At 43.2% G+C, this 22,487-nt stretch overlaps 2 protein-coding genes across 2 annotated transcripts in view; one reads left to right on the top strand and one right to left on the bottom strand.

The window, feature by feature from the left end:
* Positions 1 to 3,842: 3,842 nt before the first annotated feature.
* On the bottom strand, positions 3,843 to 17,100 carry CNOT9 (CCR4-NOT transcription complex subunit 9). Its single transcript, XM_015820474.2, has 8 exons — positions 16,929 to 17,100; positions 13,855 to 14,034; positions 13,315 to 13,430; positions 13,045 to 13,154; positions 10,820 to 10,929; positions 7,077 to 7,175; positions 6,347 to 6,438; positions 3,843 to 5,421 (listed from the first exon to the last, which is right to left on the bottom strand). Exons 1-8 carry the CDS (start codon positions 16,950 to 16,952, stop codon positions 5,253 to 5,255), a joined length of 900 nt encoding a protein of 299 aa, XP_015675960.1. The 5' UTR covers positions 16,953 to 17,100; the 3' UTR covers positions 3,843 to 5,252.
* A 4,910-nt stretch (positions 17,101 to 22,010) lies between these two features.
* USP37 (ubiquitin specific peptidase 37) overlaps positions 22,011 to 22,487 on the top strand; it is a 35,708-nt gene continuing 35,231 nt past the window's right edge. The window contains exon 1 of the mRNA XM_015820473.1: positions 22,011 to 22,180. Within this exon, the coding sequence (XP_015675959.1) occupies positions 22,025 to 22,180 (156 nt within the window). The 5' untranslated portion in view covers positions 22,011 to 22,024. The remainder of the gene's footprint in view (positions 22,181 to 22,487) is intronic.

Here is a 22,487-nt window from a genome sequence, read left to right as displayed (position 1 = left end):
GAGCCGCCGCCGACGTTTCGCCCGCCGATGGCAGATTAAAGTCCCCCATGACTATAAGTCTGGGGGTCTCAACTGCCACCCCGGCTATCACGTCGGCCAGCTCAGGCAGGGCCGTTGATACATAGCAGGGAGCCAGGTATATAATCAACAGGCCCACTTGTACCCCCTGCCCCCACTTCACCAGGAGGGACTCCCCACCATCTATCTGAGGCACAGTGGTCTCCCTTGGGCATAGGTTCTCCCGTATAATGACCGCTACCCCACCGCCCCTACCCCGGGTCCTTGGCTGATGGAATACCTGGAAACCCGGCGGGCACATGTCTACGAGGGGGCACATGTCTACGAGGGGGACATGTCTACGAGGGTGATACCTGCCAGGTCCGCGCCCCCCTCTTGAATAAGATCTTGAATGAGGGGGGCTTTGTTCACCACTGACCTGGCGTTGCATAACATCAGCCGGTGATCCCGGGCCCGAGGAACTAAGCTCCCTGGGGACCGAGTAGAGCCCTGAGGACCGGAGCACCTACAAGCTTGTAGACAGCGTTAGATTACTTTTTTTGTATTTTCATTCCTAGTTGATCCATTACTGATTCTATTACACTATCCCATCATGCTCTAATTGCATTATCAATTATTGTAAGAAAAAGATGGTGTTTAAATACATTATTATGAAAAGATCCCCTCTGAAAGAAATGTAGACCAGGCTTCCAGGGTGGGGAAGGAATGAACAAATGTTCGCTCTACGAACAAATGTTCACTCTATGGGGGACTGTCTGGAAAGGTAATTCAGACCAGAGAAATAGGAAAATGTGGGAAGCTCAAAATAATTCTTGCTCTTGTTTGGTATAAGGTGGGGCAGAAAGAAATAGGCTTTTGAAGTTCTGTTATTCTATCCTACAACAATTCAGAGCATTCCAGGAATCGCCACCACGCCTGCCTTTGACCTTGCCTACCTCAAAGGTCTGACACACAAAACAGATGAAACTAGATTATGTATCAATATTTTTAATGAACAGACAATCCATAAACGTAATTGCTGTTTGGAATACTTTTAAGGCATATTCCTGTGCTCATATTGTAGCACATGTTCAAGGAAAAAAATTCAATAAAGTGTGAACATTGTTATACAGTATAGTATTGGAACTTAATTCCCTTTAAATGGTTGACACAGAAGCAAGGAAGAAGATTCAGTACTGAAACAGCAACAAATATTTTTACTATTAAGGATGCACAGGATAAAGTATATTACTCTTGATTTGTTAAATAATTAATTCTTTTATATTGAACTTGACAATACTGAATCCAAGTTCACCCCTCAAATTCATTTTTTTAAATGTAGGTGCTTCAAAGATTATATATGACCAAGTTTATATCTTGCTGCATTTCTTCATGATTTTAAATTTAAGAAAACAAGAAAAACTTATGGTCTTTATGGTCTATTCTTTTGAGTGGTACCTAAAACTGTTTTTTGTCCTTTATTATTGGTTTATGCTTTTTTGAATATATTTTTCCATCTTCCTTTAATGAGGTTTGTATAAACAGGATTTGGAAAGGAAAAAAAATCCTTTTTCTTCATGACAAGATAACATGGACAGAATACACTTGCAAATCAAAGTTCATCAAAATAACACAAGCCAACAAGCTCCTGGTAGCTTTTGCCTTTCTCCAACTCCAGTGGTATTAGCAGCCCTTGGGGGAGAGAACAAGGCAAATGTATGCACATGCCCACCTTCATTCTTGCTAACCTGCTTGCAAAATAAAACATAGGCAACAAGCCATCTCCCATGGAACCCATCCGTTTATCCACAAGAGCTCTTTCTGGTAACAAAATAAATTTTTGAAAAGCACTAGTTTGGCATGCTGGGAGGCAGGTGGCTGTGAGCTCCCTTTTTCTATCTGATCATATGGTTAATTGCTCTTTTTCTCCAAATCCTCCATTCCCAAATGAGCTCATCCTGTTTAAACAAATAGCAACAAGGTCCTAATAAGTTTCTGATATTTGAGTCTGAAAAAAGATAGGGGAGGTGGGGGGGGGAAATAGCCTATTACAAATCAGACAAGGGAGAATCCTGGAGCTGTCAGAAATTGGGCCCCCTTCAGATAATTTGACATTCTAAATAAACTTATCAAAATACAAAGCGTGTTTTGTTCCATATGCAGAAATGAGGAAGACTTGGGACAAAAATGTTTTAAACACCTTATTCAAGAATTTGACACTTATGAGCATTGGAACCTACAGCTTTGGATGTAAAGTCAGTCAGTTGGTCATTAGGATCATTAATGCTGTCTGTGAGGCTCAAAAATAAAGGTACTGTAGTTCTTGACCTATGACCGGTCACTTAGTGCAGGGCTTTTCAACCTTTTTACCCATTGTACCACTTTTAGGATATGGCAACATCCGAGTACCACCAGCAAGGTGTCAAAAACTTGATGACCAAAAAAAACCCATCCCCGTCTACTGGGTGGTTGCAGCAGGTTTTGGTCACTTCACATGTCCCTGGGACACTGTGACCGTCATAAATATGAATCAGTTGCCAAGCATCTGAATGTAAATCACAAGTCCCTGGAGATGCTGCAACATTCCAGCTGATCAACGTTTCTTCAGGGCTCAGCAGAAGCACCAGGATCAGCCCCGAGCTCCAGCTGGAGCCTGGTGCTGATCCTGGCGTTTCCACTGAGCCCTGACAGCCCCAAAGAAGCACTGATCAGCTGGAAAGCGGCACTGATCCTGTCGCTTCCGCTGAGCCCTGACAGCCCTGCAGCTCCAGCCATCTCTCGCTCAGGCTTGTGCGGTGCTGCCACCGGTTCAGCTCATTCCCCTCCCCCGCTACTTTTCTAGGATGGTCGTGTACCACCAGCCAGCTGCCAATGTACCACAGGTGGTACCCGTACCACTGGTTGAAAAGCCCTGACTTAGTGGCTATTCAAAATTACTGCAGCACAAAAGGAGGGGAACTACGACTTCAGTGAGCCAAGGTGATATGATCACAATTTGCAAGTTTCATAGCTAGTTTCCATCAAAGTCAGCAGGGACGTTGTTCGTTTTCTCCCCCAAGGAGCCTCACTATAGTGTCCACTATCCCACCCATGCTCCCCAGTGCCAGCCCACAGCACTTACTGTTCCTGCCTGCTCCTTCCAGGCCTTGCCTGTGGCTCCAGCCAGCCCACCTGCTGTGTTCCCCAGCCACCTGCAGCCTTCTCTAGTCCACCTTTTCCCTCTGCTGGCCTGCCCATGCGGAACACCTCCTTAGCCCCCTTAGCTGGGATTCCCGCCTCTTCCCACTTAACAACCCTGGGGTTATGATGGCAACTAAGACTGTTGTTGCTAAGCAACGCAGTCACGTGACATCACGTTTACAACAGCATGACTTAGAAGTGGCAATCCCAGTGCCAATTGTCATCATAACCCAAGATCTACACATAAATATGTTCAAGGCCATATAGCTTAGTTTGGCAGGACTATCAACTACTATGCAATATGGATAAAAACGTACTCTTGACCTTGTTGAACTGCTAAACATAATAAACTTCACTTCATTGGTCTATATTGATTATAACTACAATCCCTCCCCCCGCAGATCTTTTTTCCTCTAAATCAGTGGCCCCCCAAGCTTCTGGGTACCAGGGACCGGTTCCATGGAGACAGGTTTTTCCGTAGACCGGAGGGGGCCTGGTTTTGAGTGCTGCCTACATCCTGCGAATGGGGCTTTGCTTGCTTGTTTGTATGTGTATGTATGTATATATATGTATGCATATGTATATGTATATATGTGTGTATATATGTGTATGTGTGTATATCCTGCCCCCCACTCCAAATCACCTTGAATCAAAGAGGGTCAGAATTGATTTGGCTTATTTTTTATTCAAGTTACAAAACAGAAGCAGTTGGTAAAGTCCACTCAAGGCAGGGATGAAAAACAAGGCTGTTTTAAAACAGGGAGCTGCTGTAAGAGCAAAAGCAAACTACTGTATGTAGAGACAGAAGTGTTTAACTTTTGGCTTGGCCTGGCCAGCCATTTGGGGAAGCAGGGGGAAAGAAAATGGGAATGGGTAAAGGGAAAATAGGTTCCCACCCACGCAGCAGCATTAGCTAAGGTCAAAGGCGTATACACCACCCGCTCCTAGGTGTTGTGCAACTGACTTAAGAGCCCGGACATTTCCCTCTCTCTAAATTCCCTCTTTTTTTTTGTTTGCTACTCCCATTTAAGAATAGGGGAAAGGCTGCCTCTGCAGACTGCTTAATGGGTCCCTCAGCTGTGGCAGGCACCTACAAACTGGAGCACAAAGTGAAGAACTGGGTGCACTTAGCCCGGCAGCAAGGAAAGAAGAGCATTAGAGCCCTTGCACTTTGCAGCTCTGTCTACAAGGCTGAAATGCTTGCAAACATTTATTCAAATGCTTGAAGAAGCTCTTGGTCCGTGTAATCTCTTCACCCTGGAATTAACTCTAGCAGAGGCATTAACTGCAACAAAAGACCATGGCAGTCATACAGTCTTTTCCTGAATGTTAAAGGAATAGTGCTCCTTTTGTGGTTTTAGGGATCCCACAGACTAGAGTTAGCAGATGTGGATCCACGGAAAGTTTGACACCATTTCAACTGCAGCCACAGGGTTAAACCTGTTCTAATTAATGGCCAGAAGAATTCAACAGGAAAAAAAAATCATTGCTTTCTGATGTGCTAGGAACAATCCTTTAGGAAGCTGAGGATATGTTATTTGTCTCCTCCGTTTCCCCAAGAAATAAAAGTCTAAGGATCCCGTCACGATGGCCAACCCTTTCAAAAAGAACAAATCAAGAGACTCTTTATGAAAATGTCATTTTTAGGCAGGAAGAAACAAAGAGGCCTTCCTGGAGCTAGATGCAGCTCCAAATGTACTCCGAAGAGGGTCAAATGACCAGATCAACATTTATTGAACTTACATGTAAACAGTGAGCCACAAGAAAACTGGGGAACACTTTCCAAGCCGGCTCAACTGAACCGGGCAGGCAGTGCCCGGCTCAGTGTTCAACTGATCATTGCAATGAAGCCCACACCTTCAAATAGGCTTGTCTGTCCCGACTGTGTTTGCTGGTGTCATAATCCTCAAAGACATGGTGAGAAGTTGCTATAGAAAGGGCCTGCAGTCCAGGTGACTACTGACAGTCTAGTGAGCTGTCCACGCATGCCTGACAGGATTTGGAAGAGGTCATTGGTTCCTGGCTCTCTGTAAACCTGAGCTGTTTCCTCCTGGGTTCTGCCACCTCCTTGGCTGTCACTGTGGAGGAAGGGGGATACCCCTGGGGTCGGTGACTTGGCCTTCCTGGAGATTCTTGACCAGCTGTGCTAGCCAACGCTTGGTAGTGGTGTCGTCCTTCAGAACCTGGGCAAAGGTGGTGTCTTTCAGCTGATCAGGAAGGCACTGCCTGAGGGCTTCCCGTGCCCTACATCAAGAGACAAGAAAAAGGGGGCCAACAAATAAACTCACATGGACAAGAGGGGAGCGTGCCCCTCACCTGAGTACACAATTATTGTCCTTCATGTAAGAAACAAACTGAGCCAGATATCACATTGCATCTCTATAATGTGCCTCCTTCTCCTGTCCTGTCCTGTTCACTGGAATGCTGCATATTAACATCCTGAAGATATTGTTAATCAGGATTGCTACTTGACTAAATAATTGTAGAAATGTACCTGGACTCTGTAAAAGGCTCCAATCCTAGGCCTTCAGCTGGGTTTTATAAAACCTTTTTGCTTTAGGCCTCCGCCACCGTGTACAAAAAAAAAGGTTCAATCAATCAGTCAATTTCAACTTCTCGTGGAAAAAGATCTTGCAAAGTTGGAATTGATTGAACTTTTTAGTCCCACCCAGTCTGCCGTTACCACCGCAGCCACGCCCACCCAATGGGCCACACCCACCCAATGGGCCACACCCACCCAGCACCCGACAATGCATAAGTGGGTTTTCAGTTGCAGTTTGGGCACTCGGTCTCTAAAAGGTTCGCCATCACTGTCCTATAAGATAGCTATGTGTTAACCTTGTTTTTGGGAAGTGGCTTAGAAAAAGACAAAATTTTCGCTGCTCATCAAAGAATTGTCTCCTGATCTTGGAATTTTCAACCGTTTAAACAATTTGGTCATTGCTGTTTAACACCTTTGTGAGGAAGCCTAAGAATCCATCCAGACTCTCAAGGAACAGTACTTATTTTGGAGGGAAAACATTCATCAGGTTTTATTTGAAAGATGTTCTGCATATGGGAGGGAACTGGATCACTACTTAGCATTTTAAGCTCCAAATATGACTAGTTCCAAGTGCAGCGCCCTCCCTAACCTAATCAAAAGATCCCTAGATACTTTTAAGATGTCTACCTTGGATTATCGGAAAGGCGAAGGTAACAACGGACCACGTGCTTCAGCAGCCTGGCAGAAGGCTCCTTGGACAGTTGCAAGACCATTTTACCCTAGGTTAAAACAGCAAACAAAAACAATGAAGAAATATATTGACTTCCTTACACACATTCCTCAATGCTTTTGCTATCCAGTGCTCAATTCAATGTCAGGCCTTTTCAGGTAGCAAAACAGCCTTTCATATATTACTCTGCAAAATGTTATACCTACTGTGGTATGTATATAGAATTTATTTTATTTTATTTGAAGAACTTAAATAGTAGCCCATTGTATGTATAGTAACCCAAGACAGCCCACCTCAAAACCAATGAAAACATATAACAAATGATCAGTGCTCCAAAACGACACTCCCCCATGTAATAACATGCACATCTACAGAGATCCAACGTGACCCTAATCTGACTCTTGGGGGAACAGCTAGCTTTTCAAGGCCTTCAAAGTGGGGAGCTTCTGGATCTCGGGGGGGGGGGGTAATCCACAGGGCAGAGGCATCTATGGAGAAAATGCACCTCCTGATCCCGCAGATGACCTTTAATGGAAGAGACCTGGAGCTATCCACCCTATCCAGCAGAGTGGAACCTCAGAGGGAATGATCCCACAAAAAATCCGGCTCCATGCCATGCAAAGCTTCAAACATAATAACCAGGATCCTATCTTGAGCTATTAAGTTTTTATAAACAGAGCAGCCTACCAGTATCATTGCAACATGAGAAAATCGTTCATAGGTCTGACAGATGTAAGCCAATCCCGTATCATCTAATAGGATCTTCTGTAGAATAAAAGTAGCAACCTGAAAGACAGAAAAGAATACGGATGAGCAACTGCTTGAGTTGAAAAAGTTACAGGACTAGGGCAGATCTTAGTATCTTGATCAAATCGTTCAGCAAAACCAAATAGTTAAATATTTCAATCTGTGGATTCAGAATTACATACTGCAAAATTGAATCCAATCCACATGAAACAGTAAAAAGACTAGCCGCAAAATGAGTACAGGTAATCCCGAGTTACGAATGTTCCCTTAGTGAACGTTCGAAGTTATGCAATAACCGCCCCCTAGTTTTTACAAAAAAGTCCCAAAATTTAGAATGTTGCCACACTACGGCAGTCGTTCATCCCTACAAACGACCGCAGAGGCACTGCAACATTCACCCTGGCTATTCCCTCCCCCCTCCCCCCAGGTCTCCCTAGGCACTAGGCCTGTGAATATTCACCTGGCAAAGAATTAGAGTCTTTGCTTTCTTGGCTGCTTCGCTGCTCCAGGCCTTTGGTGCGTTCGCAGAGAATGGAGGCCTACGGACCGCAAGATCATGCAAGACCAGTGGTGTGAGATCTCATGCTACTGATCTCGCATGATCTCACAGTAGTTTGGCCTCTGTTCTCTGCAAACGGAAGCCTGGACGAGATCTGTGGTAAAAGGCGTTGCAATTGGAGGTAAGGCCTGAAACATCGAAGCCGTCCCTGTTTGCAAAGCCTTTTGCCATCTTTGCAAAAAGCTTCTACCGCCGAGAACAGAGCCCTGGGTTGATGCGCGCATCGCCCCTGGCCTCCATTTTGTCGGCTGAGGCCTTTAGGAAAAGCCTCCGCTGCTCAGAACGGACCTCTGGAGCCACGCGGCTGCTCCTGATCTCCGCCGTCCAGAACAGACCTCCGGAGTTATGTGGCCACCGCCCCCGACCTCTGTTCTGGGTGGCAGAGGCCTGGAGCTCTCCGATGCCCAGATCTCCAGAGCCACGCAGCCGACCCCCTGAACTACATTCTGGGTGTTGGAGCCGCTGCCGCCCAGAATGGAGGTTGGGGGCAGCGGCCACATGGCTCTAGAGGTCAGTTCTGGGCGGCGGAGGCCTCCTCCAGGATAAACATTTTTTGGCCAGAAGCTTCTGAGGGCCATGATCTCCTACTTAGGCCCCCATCCGCTTTTGCAGAGAATGTGTGCCTGACTTCTCGTGAGATCAGGGCATCCAGAAGCTTTCAGGCTCTGCGTGAAAAGTGTTTGCATGCCAACAGGAGTTTGAAGCAATGTGATTTTGTTGCCCCCCCAACCTACCTTCGGCATGCAAATGCTTTTCCATGCCGAGCCTGGAAGTTTTGGAAGGAGATTCACCGATGCTGCCCGCCTCTCCAGAAATGGCCGGCAGCCCAGTGAGTCAGAGAAGCTGAGTAGGGTGCTCTCGTCCTGTTCTCCCTCTGCTCTTGCGGAAAGCAGACAAAGAAACAGGCTGGAGACAGATTTTCACAAGGTAAGTGACCCAGCATGGCAGGATTTGGGGGGGGGGGGGAAGAGCAATTGTGGGGACCCAGGGGAGGGAGAATGAGGTATTTCAGTGGGTCGGGGGAAGCCTTGGGTGGTTTGAAGCAGGTGGCCTGTTCCATCACTAGGCCCCCCCACAGCCTTCCCCACTCTGAAATACCTCATGTTCACTTAACAAACCGTGCATTCGCTCACGCATTAAATTAGTGAATTCCTGGGTGAAAGCAGGGAGTGATTGCGTTCAAGGTACGAGATTCACTCCTATAAATCCTCGAGTTACGAATGGAATGGGCCGGCTCCATTACATTCATAACTTGAGGACTACCTGTATTATTGCAACTATCTTTCCTAATGCTGTAAAATACTATCAATCACCAAGCTGTAAAATGTTGGCCAAGTTTGTTACATGTTGGTTTTTTAACTGTAACTGACCCAAGTTGTTTTAAGACTTGGACAGTGTATAAATGAAATTAATGTTAATAAGAGGTAAACAGTTTCAACTGTACAGAGATATACAGCACTCTTTACATCCATAGACTCAGGACTAGCAAATGAATCCATGGCAACAGTACTACACAACACACCCAACGTAACCAAATATACGAAGACTGAAATACCCAGAATTGTGGACCTCATCAAACTCTGTCTCACTACCTACTTTCAGTTTCATGGACAAATATACCAACAACTCAAGAGGAACACTCATGGAACCAGCTCTCTCGGGACTCTCAACAGAGACTGTAATGCAGTGTCTAGAACAGTGGTGGCGAACCTATGGCACGCATGCCAGAGGCGGCACTCAGCGCTCTCTGTGGGCACGCGCACCATGCCCTGGAGATGGCAACCATCCTCTTCAACCAGCCGTCTGCTAACTCACTGAGGTCCCACGTGGCCGGATGCATCCCAGCACCCATGCGCTCGCTGGCCTCTGTGTGCAGGGGCCGATGGTGTCAGGCAGCGGCCACCCCGGCCCCTGCCTCGCCTTGCCCTGCGATAATGGCACCCCTGCCCTGCCTCGCCTTGCCTCACCCCGCAGGACGAGCTTCCTGCCCACCGCCCCACCCGCCACAGACGCCCTGGATCTCCCCCAACCCTGCCCAGTCCCCACAGGCGTCCCTCCCCAGGAGCAACATTGAGCTGGCCACGCCCACCCATCTGCCATGACCACCGTAGCCACACCCAGTGGGCCACGCCCACCCGGCACCCGGCAATACATAAGTGGGTTTTGGGTTGCAGTTTGGGCACTCGGTCTCTAAAAGGTTCGCCATCACTGGTCTAGAAACTACACCACTCCTTCACATACAAGCGAAAGTCTGGATCCAGTAGTCTCACAGGTGCTTTTTCAAAAGGCAACTGGACTGTTTTTTTCCTCAAGAAGCTTCATCAGTTGTGATGGTGGTGGGGGGGATGGAAGGACAGGTTTGGATAGGATGGGGGCAGGGAAATGGAACGATGTATTTCTTTCCTGTCATCTGGTCATTAGCCCTTTCTCTGAGAGCTGTTGAGGCCACTTGGGAGTTTATCTGTGCCCTTGGGATCATCTAAATCAGCATGCAATTGATTCTGTGTAATCTTTTGGAACTGCTGAAAGGGCTGCATTGCATACTGGAAATAGGTGGTGTCTTATTACCCCCTCTCTGTTGAGGGAGGGGTGTTCAATTCTAACATAGGTGGATTCTTTGAACACCCCTCCCTCAACAGAGGGGGAAGAGTGGTGCTATCGCAATAATTTAAGATTTACATATGGTAAGAATAAGCATGAAACTCTTTTGAAATGAAAAATGGAACAGACCTCCATGAATTTGCTTTGTTTTCAAAGCAATGTTTTTTTTTAAATGAAGCAAGGAATCGTGACAATTTTAAAGTCACATCTTCAATCGCTTTGTAGAGAAAAAATAGCTTGCTAATTTTAGATGGAAAACAAGTCTGTTTTGCATTGGAATATTAATAATTTGAATGGAAAAACACAATCAAAGATAGAATAATTTTACTGAATTAAAAGCAGTGACATTTTTTAAACTTCACTATCAGACAAATTCATGACAATTTTGAATGTACATCTGCACTCTCTTGGTCGAAATAACTAACTTGCTAACTTTGGGTGTATCATAGAAATATGATGCGTAAGCAAGTAAAAAAAAGCAACTATGAAGTTGGAATAATTTCATTAAAAATGAAAGCAATACCGTTTTGGAAAGCTCACTGCCAGACTCCATGATGCGCAAACACAAAGGGATAATTTCAGTTGTTAGTAGGAAATTGATAACTTCTTGTTCATCTGTTTTCACAAGAGCCCCTTTAAAAACAGAGAAAGATCAGATAAAATTTCATATAGTTTGACAAAAATCTAATGGAAGCTTAACTGACCACAGCTAAAAGAAAATTGGTAAATTATAACTTATTAATGGAAAGATGGTAGAACCATGAACCAATTTCAACTAATTGTGAAGTTTGCTCAAGTGTTACTTTGGTATTTTTCAATTAATTAAGCAACCTGTCTAGATTAGTAAGAACTAATGTTGATTTATGATCCAAATTAAATTAGCTCTAAATTTACAGTTTATCAAGGCAAAATCATTCCTCCATGATTGTAATAAATAAATGTCTGCTATCACAAATCTAAAACTTACTATAGAAGTTTACCCACTAACAGGACCTTCCTATCTTTTATTCCTTCATTAACCAAATTTTAAATGGACAGAATTACAGAAGAGATTTGTAGGACGAGAGACTTGATTTCTGATGGAATATTTTTCCCCTTTGAATATAGTTCATTAAGATATATAATAATTTCTTCTGAAGCATACCCAATCGTAACAATCTAGACCATAATTGTCCAACCTTTTGGAGGCATTGAGTGAAGAGGAATTGTCTTGTACTATAGTTACCGTATATAAATAACAAACTTCCTTTATTTTTTTTATTATCTTGTGGGGGTATATTATTAGCTGTTCAGAGTTACAGGTTGGATACGCCTGATCTAGACTATTAAAAGCATTTGAAAAATTGTGACATCACATCATTTAAAAAATCAAAGGACCCTTTTAAATACTACATAAAACTCTTACATCAGATACAAGAGGCTATTCCAGGGGCCATCAACCTTTCTGTAAAGGGCCAGATTCTGCCTCTATTCTCCATCCATGGGAACAGCTGGCAGATCTGGAGGCCAAGGAGCATGGCAGCCATTGGATAATGCCGACCTCCCAGCAAGGATGCTGCTGACAGGATGCCTTGCTCTCCTTGGCTCGGCTCCACACTTTGGAGTTTAGCTGAGGCTTAGGCATGATGGGCCATAGTTTCCTAAGCCAAGGGATACACAGAGCATAAGAAATGAATTTGTGATTTGAATTTGATGAGTCAATATGGAACTCTATATGGTAAAGAATTTTTTTAAAAAATCTGTTTCATTATCTTATCAAGGACTGATTATAAAAACAAGTCATAGATGGTACAGGTGGTCCTTGCTTAATGAACAACTTTTTGAAACTACGATAGTGCTGAACAAAGGGACACATGCCTGAAATCATGGCTGTTGCATCATCCTCAGTCAAGTGATTGCAATCTGGGCCCTTGACAATCCCTTCCGCTTACAATGGGTTGCCAAGCACCACATAATCATGTGATCACCATCTGCAATCTTCTCTGCCGGCTTTCCCAGAAGTCAATGGGGAAGCTGGCAGGGAAGGTTGCAAGCTGCTGCCTGCCAAAACAATTCCATTTGGTTCCTGGAGGGCTGGCTGAAAAAGTCTGTCCCCAGATCCAAACAGGGTTTTGACATGGAGCGTTTGCATCATGAGTTATTTGGAGAAAGCCCCCAGAAACGAGAGGGAGCTCATAAGGTATGGAAAACTTCAGATATTGAATCAAATCAATTTTTAAAGTATTTTTTGTCAAAACTGCCAATGGGACCTATAGGCACATTTAAACCACATAAAATAAAAACAAAGTTATATCAGTTCCTTCAATAATTTGAGGACTTCCATTTTATATTAATTGATTTGTAAAATAAATTATCTGGACTTAGAAAGGAGAACTAAAAAATGTAGCAGTGGGACATACATGTGGGATTAACCTGGATTCCCTAAGTTTACTTCCTAGTTGAGCTGACATTCGTGCTAAATGTCAGAAGTCTATGGCACAGACCATTTTAGGATAGCTTTTTCCAATATGTTTGTCCTTCAGATGCATTGTGACTGCTACTTCTACAATGCACTGCCAACGTGGAAGTTCTAACACTGACAATCTGACATATAATTCCATATAGTTTTGTAACTCTCAAGCGAAATTTCAGAACATTTCCACCCGAATTAATACAATGCCTTTCTATACCTTTTGCTGATGATTCTAGACTATTCTTCATTTCTCAAAAGCAAGAATTTATTATAGGCAGCATTAAAAAGCAACTTACCAATTACCCCAAGGCTTGTGAGTCGCAGATATTCAAAGGGACGAGTCTTGCTGACAGTGTGCAAGAAGGGATACAAGAAGAGAGGGATGTGTGCAGCAAGGAAAGCTGACCTAGACATGAAGGAAAAATGCATTTGAGAAAACAGCAATCAGGAAGAGATACCTTTTATCATAACTTACATTAAAATACCGGTAACTATTTAAATATTAAGATATCTTTATTAGCTAATGATTATGATCCCCACAATGTCAATAGGCAAAGCATGTATACCTGGTTTCTGGATGTGATGCAACACATTGCAAAAGTGCCAGAGCATTGCATACTCTGTTGGATTGATGAGCTGTCAAAGTTGGTGGATTTATAGATGGGTAGATATTTACAATTTCCTATGAAAAAGAAAAAAAACACGAGTGTGAAAATATTTCTTACTGAAGCATTAACAATCAACCCACTAATTAGCTATGATCCACTGACAGAAAGAATTATACATTTTTTTGCTCATACACTGACTAGACAAAAGCAAATTATTTAAAAGAAAGCGAAAGACATAAAATATAGCAATTATATGAATTCTGATTTTGGAGTTTTTTTTGTTTGACTGGGATATTCCAAATTCTTTATTACTATCTTTAAAGGTCCTTTGGAACTTGATCTTGGTTTGAAGCAACTGTCACTATATGCATTCATTTTTTTCAATTGAAGTATAAAGTTGTAGTGTGACTTAGGATATCTAGATATGTGCAAAACAAATTGCTTTTAAGATACCGTAGGTGGGCAAGCTATCTCAATTAAAAGTTGCATTCAACCTACCTGTAACAGAGCTGCAATTGTGCCAAATGAGTGCCATAACATTGGGGCAAGATCAGGGACAGACTCTCGTTTTTTACTCAGCTCCAATAGTGCATTTTCACGAGTTTCAGGGCTGGATAGTTCATTAATCCACTGGTAAATCTTCTCTCGATCAACCTGTGCAAGTGCCGTTGGCACCGGCTTTAAAAAGAGAGAACACACTTAAGGAAACTTTTTAATTGTGACCAACTTCAGATACTTCAATTGAAACAGGGCAAGCAGCAGATATGGATGGAATTAAGTGGGTTTCTTCAGAAAGAAGACCATTGCCTCTTTGAAGGCTAGTGGCACGAGCCCCTCGTGAAAAGATGCACCCTACTCTGTGGAGCTCCCCAATCAATCCCTTATGGTTAGCTCAAATGAACCAAAATAGGCAAGGAACAAAAGCGAATGTGTTAGACACCTTAAAAACATTTTCTTTGTATTCTCAAATGTCATAACCTGAATTTGATTAGTGTATTGGATACCCTAGTACAGTGATGGCGAACCTTTTAGAGACCGAGTGCCCAAAACCGCCCTGTCCCCGCTCCGCCCGCCCACCCCCACTCCGCCTGCCCATCCCCACCCGCTCTCAGGGCCATCCACGGCCCGCCGATCGCCCAGGCGGCCCTGCAGAGCCATGGTGGCCACGCCCTCCGCCCGCACCCCACAGCATCCTCTGCTGCCCAGCTGCCATGTGTTTGGCTGTGCTGTTTTGCCCGGGCTGCACCCGGGGGGTGACTCTTTTCCAGGGGGGCTGCTGATGAGGGGGGGCTGCGGGGGGAGGCGGGGCTGGGGCGATGGCATGTGTGCCCACAGAGAGGGCTCTGAGTGCTGCCTCTGGCACTCGTGCCATAGGTTCACCACCACTGCCCTAGTACACACTGTATCAAAAAGAAGTCAGAATTCAGTATGTATGTTCAATAGTGAGCTCGTTAAGAAAAGAAAAGTAAAAGCTGACAGCCTCAGGAATACAGGACAGAAAAGAGAGATGGAAGACTGAAAATAAATCAGCGCCAAACTATGAAACTATGGTATGTCAGAAGCAACATGAAAACTTTGGGAGAGTGTACTTGAAAGTATTTGTGGGGAACAAGAAAAAAAGTCATGAAAGAATGGGTGATAATGTGGACTGAATAAAAAAATAAGTGACCAGTACAAAAGAAACATGTTGAAGAAGTTCAAGATCCTAAAAAAATAAAGTGACAAGTTTACAAAGTAGAAAAGACAATGTATGAAGCAGCTTACAGACATGATGAAAGCAAAAGTATTTACAACAATAGAAAGCTAGGGAGAGTTATAGTGACGTGTTAACTACATTCAGGTGTATTTCCTTTCCTAACATCATCCTCTACAGCAGGGGTGTCAAACTCGCAATGTCACGTGACACGACATATCGTGACTTTTTTTCCATTGCTGGCAAGGGTGTGGGCGTGGTTTTGACATGACGCATTTGGCCCGCGGGCCAGCAGTTTGACACCCCTGCTCTACAACAGTTCTATTACTTACTGCTGTTTTGTGCTTCGCATAATGTTGCTTACCCTGCAAGGGAATAGCATAATGGGTATGTACATAGCTATCACGTGACTACATACCACAGCAAAAATTTTGCTCTGCTCCTTTAAATAGAGAGCTGAGATTAAATCTTTTCACATCAACATTTACAAGAATCTGGTACAGGTAGCCCAGGATTACAATCATTTGTTTAGTGACAATTCAAAGTTACAACACTGAAAAAAGTGACATCATATGACCAAAATTCAGGCACTTAGCAACTGGCAAGTATTTAATACAGTTGCAGTGTCCCAGGGTCAATGATCACCTTTCAACAAACAACGTTAATGGTGAAGCCAAATTCACTTAACCATGTTACTAACTTAACTGCAGTGATTCATTTAACAACGGTGGCAAGAAAAGTCATAAAATTGGGCAAATTCACTTAACTATATTAATTAGCAATAGAAATATTGAAATCAACTGTGGTCATAAGCTGAGGACTACCTGTATCAGGTACCAACAACCAAGACTTATGCTGTTCTCATTCCTTCCAAAGTTTTATTCCATCATTACAGCATTCTTCAACACCAAAGTAGTTCATGTATCTTGAATGGTCATAATTATGAACCTCTGCCTAATTTCTAATCCAAATGTCATTCCACATATAGTTAATTGCACAAACATGTTAATATACAGTAATGTAATAAGTGTGGCAGGAACAAGAGAACAATAGAACACAAAAATCTGAAGGGAAGAAGCAAAACAAAAAGGAACAGCATTCAAAGACAAGTGCCAAGAGGCCTGGTTTTCCACTCATACCTAGAAAGGGAATCTACCCCTGCAGGTTTTAACAGAGAAATGGCATCTTGTTTTTTCGCAACTATTCAAATACTTAATTTAGTTGAACTTCTATCAAGTTACTGTTATGTTTGCTGGAAGTAACTGGTAGAAACTAATCCAACCTACTGACATTTTAAAGCTACAGTCCTATATATGCTTAGAAAAAAATATATCAATTCATTGGGTTACTTTCATGCAAACATAATAGGCTCCCCAAACAATACTTTTTGAAAAACTGCAATACGTGAATATGAAAAGGCACACGAATAACACTAAATGAGGGCAGATAATTAAACATACCATCACCGGAATTTGACATAGATCTACACATCCAGCAGCCAGCCCTTAACAAACTTCCTTCAAATCACTAATCTCTGGAGCCATGTTCATATGTACCAACGCTATGCACCGGTAATTACAAACCCGCATAGTTTAACATATGCAAAATGCACGCAACCATCACCAGATTGCTGCAAGCGCATTCGGAAGTAAGCTCGCAGTACTCTGGCTCCAGGAAGAAAAGCTCAACTCCTGATCAGCGGCCACCGGGGGACAAGGAGCTGAATAATTTGGCGGGAAAAAAGGACGGCTTCGTCTGAGCCCCCTCGCCCTTAAGCTCATCCTCCAATGAGAGGAATGAATGGCTCCCCTCGCTCCGCAAGCAGGCCTCTTGCTCCCTCTAGTAGGCACAATCCGCACCAGGCCTAACTTGGCCTTACCGCAGCCGTGGCCAAACTGTGCATGGTCGGGACTTCTTTGCGAAAGAGCTCAGGAGGCCGCTTCAACTTCAGCTGCCGCCATCATGGATCCGAGCGCAAGCCACCGCCTCTTCCTCTCGGCCCTTCTCTGCCTCCGCCGCTCTTGCAACTGTCGTGACCTCTGACCTCTCCTTGGGACCGAGGAAAAGAGGTGGGGCGCATGCGTCGTGGCCGCTCAAAGCAACTCAAAAGCGCGCACGGGGAGGGGGGGAAAAAAATAAATAAAGGAGCCGGATCCTTTGCGCGTGCGCAGAAGGGCGAGCGAGCGCGTCGTCACTCGGCCCCGCGAACTAAGTAGTCTCGAGGAAAGTTGCTCCTGCCGTCATCCGCGTGGAGGTCTGCGGCGGGAAAGGCAGCCAGCCGTCGCCGTGATGACGTAGGGGTCTCCCTCTTCGGTTCTCTCCCGCGATTGTTTCTCTCCCCACCTTTTTTTTTTTTCTTTTCTTTCTTTTTTTTTTTTTTTTCACGTGCGTCTTTTGCGTCAGACGGACGTTCGCGCGGCTGATCTGCTTCCCGCCAGCTGCCCTTTCCCCAAAACGAAGGGGGGGGGGCTCCTCCGCTTTGGGTCCGGCGAAGCTGTGAGGTAAAATAAAAGAGGGGGGAGCTCAACGGGGGGGGGGGCGGGAGACCCCTCCAATCAGAAGAGAGGCTCGAGGGAGCCTATGAAGGTAAGAGGGAAAGTGCCGCCGCCATCCCTTTTGAATAGGCGGGTGCGGGTGGTGGGTCTTTGGGGGGCAGGTTCGAAAGGGGGAAAAGGGGACGAGAAGAGGATGGAGGAGTTTCTTCGTGCACCACAAAGGGTCCCGGGGAGCTGTTGCCGGACTGGGGTGGCACGCTGGAGCCTCAAACAGCTAACCCCACTTGTAGCTTCGCGAACAGGGCGAAGCCAGCCTCGGTGTGGCTTCTTTACACCTGGGAACTCGGAACGTTCTGCCCTCCTTCCCCCCCCCCAGCCCCCCCAGTGCAACACAACCGCAACGGGGTATCAACGCTGCGTGTAGTCTACTAGTTGGGTTGCTGAGAAGGCATCTTCATGGTGTCCGGAGATGGAATGGGCTCGCCACACCCTTTCAGACGTAGTATACAGATAGTAGGGTTGCCAGGTGTCCACTATTTGAGCGGACAGTCCACTTTTTTTTCACATTATGTTCACTATTTTTTTCCCCCCACAAAATAGTGGACATTTTTTTTTATTCAAAAGCTTTATGATGAAATGGTACGTAATCTAAAGCTGTACAGTCTACTTTTTTTTACTACTTAACCCCCCCTCCCCCCCCCCGCTTGTCCGCTATTTTTGGGAAGCAGACCTGGCAACCCTAACAGATAGTCCTCAACTTACGGCCACAACTGAGCCCGGAATTTCCGCTGGGTGAGCGAGACGTTTGTTAGGTGAATTTGGGCCCCGTTTGACGTCCTTTCTTGCCGCCGTTGTTAAGTGAATCACTGCAGTTGTTAACTGACACGGTTGTTAAGTGAATCTGGCTTCCCCCTTGACTTTGCTTCTCAGAAGGTCGCAAAAGGGGGATCACGTGACCCCAGGACACCGCAAGCGTCGTAAATATGAACCACTTGCCGGGTATCTGAACTTTGACCATGGGGATGCTGCAACGGTTGTAACTGTGAAAAATGGTGTTGTAAATTGAGGATTACCTGTAGTCTCTTCAACCACTTACTTCCATCTTTTATTTTCTCCAACCAAGGCTTCTTATCCCATACACAAAATGCCTCAAAGGTTAACCACCAGACTAGCTGCTGGCATATTGACTTTGCTGTTATGTTTCTAGCAGAAACCTGGCATGTAGAATTGAAGCAAGTAAGACTGGTTTCCTTTATTATTATTATTATTAATAATAATGATGATGATAATAATAATAATAATAATAATAATAATAATAATAATAATAATAATAATAATAATAATGATGATAATAAAGTTGGAAGGGACCTTGGAGGTCATCGAGTCCAACCCCCTGCTCAGGCAGGAACCCTATACCATTTCAGACAAATGGCTGAATAGACTACTTCAATGTTTTAAAGTTGGGCAGCATAGAAAATGCACATCCTGGCAGCTGGTGTCTTGTGTTCATCTGCTTGCTGCTTTGAAACTTTTGAAGCTGCCTTTCAAGCCTGAACCAGCTTGCTGAGAAGAAAAAAAAATACACGGGGAGCTAACTGCGTTTATCCTAGCTTAGATGACATTTTATTCTGCCAGTCAATATTTGATTTATACAGGTAGCCCTCGACTTGTGGACTATTCTTTCAGTGACCATTCAAAATTACAATAGTACTGCAAAATTGAAGTTAAGCCCAGGGAGCCTCAGGAACAGCCAGCAGCTTCTAATGTGAACTGTAGAGCATTCTGTAGAAGTGCCCCTGGAGAATCAGTTTGCGGGTTTTAGCACATTGGAAGCTGCTACCCTTTGCAAAGCTTTGCAGGGCCGAGCAGAGGGCCTATGGGTAGGTTCTGCTAGTTCTGGGGTTTCCTTTACTCCTTGCTGAAGCCTGCAGACTGGTTTTCCAGGAGCCTTCCAACAGGCTGTGCTGTGCACCAAGTTCCTGCATCCCTCTGTTTTCTCTGGTTCTGCCACCACCTCAAATGGTACCTCTCATATAGTCTCCATCTTTGCCTGGGGAGTTGCCATCAGCTCTCCTGCCTTATCTAGTGTTGGAGAACTCTGTTGCCTCTTTGTTTGGCTGGGCATGGCATGGCACCCTGTTGTACTTACCACGCACATCCCTGATCTCTGGATTCCAGGCTAGAAGTAGGAAGCTCTGGATTCCAGGCTAGAAGTAGGAAGAAGATGGCAAGGATCGGGGGGGATGGCAGGGGTAAGTGGCACAGTGCAGAGCAGCCAAAAGGGCAGAGATGCGGAGGAGATAGGCGGGTTGGGGGAGTTGGAGCGAAGGTGGCAGGACAGGAGAAGCATAAGGTCCTTGCCTACTGACAGTGCTTTCATGGCCTAATGACTGCAATTGAGGCTATTGGAACTGCTGTTGCTAAGCAATGTGGTCACATGACGTTTTGCCTAATGACTGCATCACTTAGCGATAAAAATCTGTATCTCAATTGCCACTGTAAGTCAAGGACTACCTGTGGTACCCTTTGATTTTTGTATTGTTAGTGACATTTTAAGGGGATTAGTCCCTGATATTTATTATAAATGTTCCCAATTGCAATAAATCATTGGGGATAGGTGGGTTGAAGGAATAATAATAATAATGGGCACTAGGATACACTAGCATCTATTCACATCTTTTTCACTTTGGTAGTATTTGTGTCTCTTTGAACCCATACATATCTCAGCAATGGTGATTAATTACATTATTTGAAAATACACTTTGCAACTTTTTGTCCTTTCTGATACATTGTTTCCATAAACGTATATGGAAGAATTCATATCTGTTTTGTAGAAGAGTATAACCTAAAAATTGAGTTTTATTTTCTTTTGAAATACACAATAGAATTCTGTTATATTTAAAATGTAGATACACAAAAATCTGTGTATCTGTTTTCTAATTAAGATTTTAAGAAAAAAAAGCCATTTTGCAACAAGTGTAACTTCAGTATATTGAAAAATTAAACTCATGATTCTAGTCAGCTTAAACACATTGAATATTGTAGGAGCGATTTGCTAAAAATTAGGATTCAGTGTTAAAAGTAGTGTATTGTATTACTTGCGATGTCAGAACTAATACTTTTCCAACCTTGCTAAAATTATTTTAATATTATTAAAAAGAAAAGATACTTGGGCACCATTGTTAGTAGAGATTTGGAATGTGTTAGCAATATTTAAATTTAAACATTAGAATATTAAAGTTTCTTTCACACTCATGAAATGTTTTTAATGTTTAGGTTTTAATTAAATGATCTGGTAAATAATGATATCTGATTAGACATTGAGCTTATTTGAATAATATGAAAGAAAGGTTAAAAACTTATACAATCTAAAAAAAGAAAAAATGTTTTTGACTATATTAACATTAATCCATGATTAATTTTAACTGGTTATATATCATAGGAAAAAGAAATTATTACCATTAAAATCAAGAAAAGATTGCAGTTACTCATGTGAGCTACTGGTATCAGATCACTCAATAGCTAATACTATTAAAATCATTATTACTGTATTCAATTAATGCTGCTATAATGAATAGTCTTCTCATTAGATAATTGGAGAATGTTTCCACCAATCATCAATTTTATCAAAATTAATTTGAGAAACTTTTTCCTTAGGTTTATGTGGTGTTTCAAGACTCTGAGCAGTTTACAATGCATAAAACTAAACTTTAAAAAATCTGTAACAAACGTACCAAAGAGGACTCTGATGTGACACCATTAAAGGATGCAGAATCTTCAGACATCTTCAAATGCTTCTCTGAAGCCGTGTTTTTATGTGTCTTTGCAAAAAATAAATGTTTGAAAGGTGGTGGCCTGAATATTTGGGAGTAGGTTGAAAACAGAAGCAGGGAGCTATCACTGGGAAGCCTTGAATACAGAGTCCCTGTAGATGGCATTCCCTCAGATTTGCTTCAACTGTTATAATTCATATAGCATTTGGTTTAATACACACATATATACACCCCATATTCCTAAATTTCTTCAGAAAAGGTGTTAGCTCTTTTAGCCACTTCATCCAATTCAGTTACGCTTGGAAGTTGGGTAACTCATCAGAATATATCAAATTTATTTCTGCTCTGCTGTATTTGCGATGAACTGTTAAGATTCAGCATTTCGGTCCCATGTACTTTCCCCTGTCCTTTAATATTCTGGAATAGTTTGGGATTCATGAGGCATTGACCGCCCTATTTCATGGAGAATTAATTAGGCCAGTGGTATTTGTTTCACTGGTTAGCAAGCACAGCTGAAATTAGGCTGCATTTTGGGTTAGGGGTGGTCACATTTTAGAAAGTTAATGTACAAACTTTTTGATTTTAAATTTACTGCCAAGTTTTGGAATAGATGTAAATCATAGTAATCAACTTTTTAAATTTTTTTTTAAAACAGCTGTGTTAAAGACCTAGTCTTCATTATTTTCAGAAAATATTTGTATGAAAAAATGACTCCATTGAAATTACGTGGGTCTGTTCGCATGCGGAGCATACAAACTGGGACTACAAAATGGAAAGAAGGAACATTTGAAATTGTGGATAAAGACAGCAAAGTGATTTTGGTAGTTCACTACAATGCTGGAGGAATTCCAAAAATGTTTCCGGTGAGTTGGATTTTCAGGGGCTTTTTTTTTTGTTTGAAGCATCTTATGATTTGAGCCTTTATGAATAGCTGTCCTTTTCACATTCATTTAACTGTCACTTGAATTTTCCTCACAGATTCATTTCACTTTTTCAGAACATTGACATTATTATATTGGAAATTATTCAGTTGTGTATGTTCAGTGAATTTGTATATTAAAGAAAAAAATAAAAATGTTAAATTTGTCAGAAAAATACTTGCTTTTTGTAAGCATTATGCATTTTTTAATGTCGCTAAGGCAGTGGTTCTCAACCTTTTTAATGCCGCGA

This window comes from Protobothrops mucrosquamatus, unplaced genomic scaffold (assembly GCF_001527695.2).
Source record: "Protobothrops mucrosquamatus isolate PMUCROS unplaced genomic scaffold, P.Mucros_1.0 scaffold1133, whole genome shotgun sequence".
NCBI classification, from domain to species: domain Eukaryota; kingdom Metazoa; phylum Chordata; class Lepidosauria; order Squamata; family Viperidae; genus Protobothrops; species Protobothrops mucrosquamatus.
This window is presented reverse-complemented; position numbering and strand designations above follow the sequence as displayed.

Coding starts and splice junctions, on each gene's coding strand:
- CNOT9 (XM_015820474.2), bottom strand. CDS start 16,952: ATGCACAGTTTGGCCACGGCTGCG. Junction 13,155..13,314: donor GCATCACATCCAGAAACCAG/GTATACATGCTT, acceptor CTTCATGTCTAG/GTCAGCTTTCCTTGCTGCAC. Junction 5,422..6,346: donor CGCCTTTCCGATAATCCAAG/GTAGACATCTTA, acceptor CTCTTGATGTAG/GGCACGGGAAGCCCTCAGGC.